Genomic DNA, 5,934 nt, shown 5'->3' on the forward strand with positions numbered 1-5,934 from the left:
AAAAGGAAACCATGTAAACCTATTCTGGTACAACCTCCAAATACAATTATGAACCTGAAAATAAGCATAATATGGGCGCTTTAAGCAGAGTGGGCGACAAAGAGGAATTTAGTCCTGATTACTTCAAAGTGAACAACTTACAATCAATACAAATTGGACTGAATAATCTTTTTAAATAAAAATCATCCTTAAATGTTGTACTCAAAAACAATATTTTGTTAAAAACCTAATAGCAGTGTCCATCACGTTTCATCTCTATGTAGTTGAACCCTCAGCAGGACGAACTGGAGTAAGAAGCGCAGCAGCATAAAGGCACTGTGTTATTTCTACAAGCAAGTATAGAAGTATACAATAAAAGTATATCCAAGAAAAATCACAAGCTTATTGTTGACCACTTGTTTTTCAGAAAGGTTTCCAAAAGTCCAAACATAAAACTCCAGGCAGGAAATGGAAAGCTGGTTGACCTCCAAACACCAGTTAAACAGTTTCACTGAAATCTGTCACACAAAATCCAGTGAGCAACCAGAGGAGTCTGAACTGAGAGGGCAGAACAAGAGCAAAGGTTACACAGTAGCAAAGGGACCTAGAGCAATCTTCTGAGTTTGTTCCCACCAGGTCACACACACACAAACACACACACACACACACACAAACACACACACAAACACACACACACACACACACACACACACACACACACACACACACACACACAGTGACTGAGCTCACACCTCACTTGAATTTATTAGAGAGAAAAAATATTGTATTAACAGAGTAGGTAGAAAATAAAAGCTAAAGGTAATAGACTCAATTATTAAGTAATAAGTCAACATTTTGGAAAATGTGATAATTTGCTGAGAGTTAGATGAGAAGATCTACAAATTCTCGTGTGAAAGGTAAATATCAAGTTACAGCTGGTTATCTTAGCTTAGCAAAACGTCTGGCAACATAATCAGCTTACTAGCACCTGTACAGCTCACTAATTAACATGTTGTATCTTGTTTGTGTAATCACTATGTTCAGCATGCATTTGTAATGGAATGAAAATGTGATGTTTTTCACATGTGGAATGCTGATTTTACTAATTTAGACAAACATAACAAACAAAAAGTGCATTTATAAAGGCAAATTTGGTATGAGGTATTTAAGGTGCACTATGAGTTCCTGCATGGTTTCAGCGTGATTTAATTTTTGTATCAAATCGTAGGCATCTCTTCTTGATCCGGCGGCAACAGTGAGCAGAGTTGATTGAGCAACGGCAGTTGTATCTGAGAGTAGCTGCCGGATAGCTGGTTTGTTGTGTTTTGGTGCACAGCCTGTGCCCCTCGTGTTTGTTTGACGTTTACGACCCCTGCGTTGTCTCCCGAGACTGGGCTCTTCCACAGTGTATTCAAGGGCAGGAAGCTAGTGGATCGAGGAGAGATGCCTACAATTTGAGATAAAACCATGCAGCAACTCATAGGGCACCTTTAACATGAAGTGCCTGAAGGCAAGCAAGAAACAGAACTAAAAGGTAAAAAAAATGGCAATACTGCTTTTACAGTAGTAATTCAAGCTGTCCAGGTCATTCAAAACACAAAACAATACAATGTAGGCAAATAAATGCTTTAGATATAGTTGTTGTGTGTTTGTCATGTGCATCTACAGAAATGAAAGCTAAAGATGCAATCAAGCACATAAACCGTTGCAAGGTTGGCAGAAGACTCTGAACAGAAAAACAAAGTTTTGATGAGAAACTTCTTCCGCGATATTTACAAGAACCAATAGTAACCCTTTCAAGTGTTGTCATTTTTGGGTAAGTATGTTTTTTGTTGTGCCAAATTGGAAGATTTCCAAATTTTCTGTTGTCAGCCGGGAATGATCCAACCAATGTTTTTGTAGCCTTAAGGTATACCAAAGTACGAAAGGAAAGCATGTGAACAACTACACTTGTGTAGTAGCTGCTTGTCTGTGCATATATGTTGGTAAAAAAGAGACCTAAAGGTTTAGGAATGTTATCTGGCCAACAACATCCTCTCCAGATTCAGTGCACATGTGCATTCATTCATCCTCATAACAACAACAAAGTAAGACAATTAAGAAGACACAAGTGAGAAGGGAAAAAAAGAAAATCTCTGCTCGGTCCTGCGTCTTCGTTTTGAAGTTCAAAAACGCTCCTGTCCAAGAGTCTGTTTGGTTAGTTCCATTCAATTTATACATTAAGAATTGTACATAGGTGTTGGTGACACCGCAGAGCGTCTGAATAGAAGTGTTGTAGCCTAGTAGTTGACCTCGTAGACAGTTGCTTTCTTATCTCCTGAACCCGTCACAATGTACTTGTCATCTATGGAGATGTCACAGCTCAGCACTGAGGACGACTCCTTTGACTGTAAGGGGAATAAAAGATGTGTGAAAATGTAAAAGGTGCACAGACTGAGAAAAAGCCAAGAAGGGATGAAGGCCGTGTGTGGCAGATAGGTGTTAAACAGTAGATTATTTACTGTTTTAGATTATTTCGGCATCTAGTCAGTCCACAATATATGTATAGAGGGCAGTGACACATTTAGCTCCTAATGCAACTGTATCTTTTCTAAACACCAATAAAGGCTTCTTGTTCAAATGTGTGTGCCCCTCATATAGCCTCCAGTTACCTTTACCTTTAAGACATCTGATTTTGCTGTATTCAGCACCTCCACTTGTGTGTTTACCTTTTTGTTTGACCTTCTTCCTCTAAAAAGCTGAAAGGTGTTTGAGATCTTGCAATTCCGTAAACTCATTACTCAATATTCTAGTAATCATATTGTACTGTATTTGACCTCTCAGCTGCCTGGATGTATATGTTCTTGTGGTACGTTCTTCCACGCTTACCTGGAATATGCTGGCCCCATAGGGGGTTCTCCATGCGTTGAGCAGATTGTCTTTTCCTGTGCTCACAAACCACTTCCCTGCAGAGGATGGCAAACTACATTAGGCCACATCAAGTAAAAATATGTGCCCTAAATTTTAATGTCTCAATTACAGTAAATGCGCTTCACAGCCTCTTTCACACATAGTTCCCGGTAGATAACCTTTGTTTTTCACTACTCACACAAGCACTACATTCAGGAACATTTCTGTCTTGCGTCTTTTCACACATGCCATGGCAATGTTGGAATAGATAGGGCAACGGACAATCCAGCAGATGGCAGTAATTCCACACTTATCAATGTTAACCGCCATAAAACTCAATATAAGTAGAAGAAGATGAAACCGGTGCGCACCATTTTTCTACGGTTTTCAGGTTGAACAACAGGTTTCCTCAGAACGGTGTGCAACGGAATTACTGCAACTACTGTTTGTAGTCATAGTTCCATTATCTTTATTATTACTATAATTGTGACTATTTGTCATACCCCAACTAGGCCTGCACGATTCAGGGAAAAATATGGATCATGATTTTTTAGCTTAGAATTGATATCACGATTCTCTGCCACATTTTTTTTTTGTGTTTATTGTGTAATGTTTATTGCACACATGAACCATGAAAAAAATTGGCAGTACCAAAACATAGATTATTTTTGCACCTATAGCACATTGCGCATCACCACAACCCTGTAAACAAAGAGGCTTCAATGAAGAGAAGGGAGAGCATTGCAGTGCTTAGGATTTTATACAGTCTATGTTTAAAACTCACAGAAGAAAGTAGTAGCATTTGTGATGCAGTCACAGTAGTAAAATCACAATAAAATCAAATAAGAATCAAAGTCACAATTCAGTAATTGTGAGATTAAGGTGTTCATGCTAAATCTTCGAGCACTGCCAAATCTGCCATGCTATTGATTGGTTGCAATACACAGGCCATCGGGAACTGTAGGGCTATTTATTAATTGTCTCAATAGGTTAATTAAGTCCAACAAACAGGTAGTGGATTGGAGTCATATTGGAATTCATCAGGGTAATTAAGTGCCGCAGGTGTTTTGGAGGCAGGCTGTGCGCTCTGCTTTCAGAGTACCTTGTCCATGTGATATTTTGTATTACCATCAGAGGTCACTAAAATGCAATCTGCAAAGCCTCGGGAGTGTAACCAACCATTTCACGCATGGTCAAAAGGGTGCGAAAAACTTGGCACATTTGTATGCATGGAAATTCTTTATAAACCCCAAGTTTTACATGGAATGTGGCAACCGCAAATTTGACTCTGTATTTTCATCCTCAGCTTGTTGTGATCCATTTTGTGATTCTGTGCGCATTCACAAGAGCTTAAATAGCTCGTTGTTAACAATGTAACAGGTTGACGTAACGACCTGTGATTGTGGGTGTAGGGTCAGGTGTGGTACATCTTGGGGGGGGGGGGGTTTGTGCAATTTTTGTTGGGTCAGACCCATCTGCTAGCAATAGGGGGCCGGGACTGAAAGCTACATGTAAAATATGCACCAAACAAGCCCCTTTGAAATGTTGCTGTTTTCATGAATACACCCCCACTCTTTATGTTTTTTTTTTAACTGGTTGGCCACCCTGGTTTAAATAAACCATTTGCTAAGTTTTGTCGGGGCCTTAGTGGCCCAGATATACGTATACAAGGTTGAAGATGTCTATCTAGTGCAGTGGTAACTATGTATTTGATTGGCCCAATCATAATGAGAAATAATGACTCATTGTTTTGGAACACTTCAATCTAGGACTCATCAATTGCTATAGGTTGAAATTCAAGAAACAATGTGGATCAAACATTGAGATATTCAGTGCAAGGTGAAAGTTGTAACTGAGTGAAATATTGCCACTGTCTTAAATAATACCAGACTTTGTTGAAATGAGAGAAATTAGGGGGCCCCAGCTTCTAATTTTAACCACTGAAGGGAAAATCAATCCAGACTTAGTGGGATAAATACTTAACCAGGCTATAATGTTCAAATACTGACATGGCAGCATTGTTTTGTTTTATAAATAAACATTTTTTGAACATTGATTATGTACAATACAGATAAACTGGCAGCTTCAAAATAAAACAAATAGTTTTTTTTAATTTTGGGATATTGTCCAGTTGGTCAATTTAACCATGAAGTGACGACAATGTGAACATCAAAATCATCTATTTGTTCCTGCAGATAGTTTAATGCTGGCGCTCCAACGCTTTAATTGTTGGCTAATTCCATTTTATTCAACAGTCTTAATCCTAACTACTAAAAAGTAATCTTGGTCCAACAGGATTTTTCTAGCTGTACAATGATTCCTCTGAAAATCACCTTTATTTACATTTTCTAATCATGTCTCCTACACAAAGCTGACACATTTAAAAAAAAAAATGTATATATATATATAGACATATAGAAAGATGTTTATGGATGTAATTGTCGATTCTTACCACAGTGAGCAAATCTGAGTGAGAGCACACAGCTTTCATGAAGGTGGAGCTGGTACTTGTCAGGTTTGGTAACATGAAGGACCTCCACATTATTGTTCTCCATCCCAACTGCCAGCCACTCGCCCGTTGGACAGTATCCCAGTGAGAAGATCTGCAACAAAGCCCAACAATTATAATGTCCTATAGTTTATAAAAAAATATTAAAACACATAACTATCTCTTTTATTAGCCTAGTCTTGAATTGTTTCAGTGCATAAAGATTGTGTTTGTCTGCCGAGGTGGCCACTGATATTAACATATCTAGGGCAGGCAAATATATGCAGAAGTCCACAGTATGCATTTCTACACCATCATTAGCATTTCATACTAATCTGTCAAAACAGATCCGTTTCAGTTTCTAAAATTGTATTTTGCCCTACTAGCAGCAATCATACATTATGATATGAGGTGGGTGAATGATTTAGTCAGTTTTCATTTTTAAACAAATCACAACAATTTTTTTCCAGATAATGAAGACACCTGATGGCTTAATAAATCTGGCAAACATAGTTGTATTGCTTTTTTTTAGCCAAATTAGTGGTGTTAAACTTGCTGACGCTGTTCTTTCAGTGGGG

The 5,934-nt window shown here is 38.3% G+C and overlaps 1 protein-coding gene across 3 annotated transcripts in view; it reads right to left on the reverse strand.

Annotated features, from left to right (window-relative positions):
- Positions 1 to 40: 40 nt before the first annotated feature.
- Positions 41 to 5,934, reverse strand: part of LOC116689015 (transducin-like enhancer protein 4) — a 35,501-nt gene continuing 29,607 nt past the window's right edge. For all 3 annotated transcript variants that reach the window (XM_032515282.1, XM_032515281.1, XM_032515283.1), the window contains 3 exons: positions 5,321 to 5,471; positions 2,848 to 2,924; positions 41 to 2,366 (listed from right to left, as the gene is read on the reverse strand). In XM_032515282.1, coding sequence (XP_032371173.1) covers positions 2,259 to 2,366; positions 2,848 to 2,924; positions 5,321 to 5,471 — 336 coding nt within the window. In that variant the 3' untranslated portion in view covers positions 41 to 2,258. The remainder of the gene's footprint in view (positions 2,367 to 2,847; positions 2,925 to 5,320; positions 5,472 to 5,934) is intronic.

Source organism: Etheostoma spectabile, chromosome 5 (genome assembly GCF_008692095.1).
Source record: "Etheostoma spectabile isolate EspeVRDwgs_2016 chromosome 5, UIUC_Espe_1.0, whole genome shotgun sequence".
In the NCBI taxonomy this organism is placed as follows: domain Eukaryota; kingdom Metazoa; phylum Chordata; class Actinopteri; order Perciformes; family Percidae; genus Etheostoma; species Etheostoma spectabile.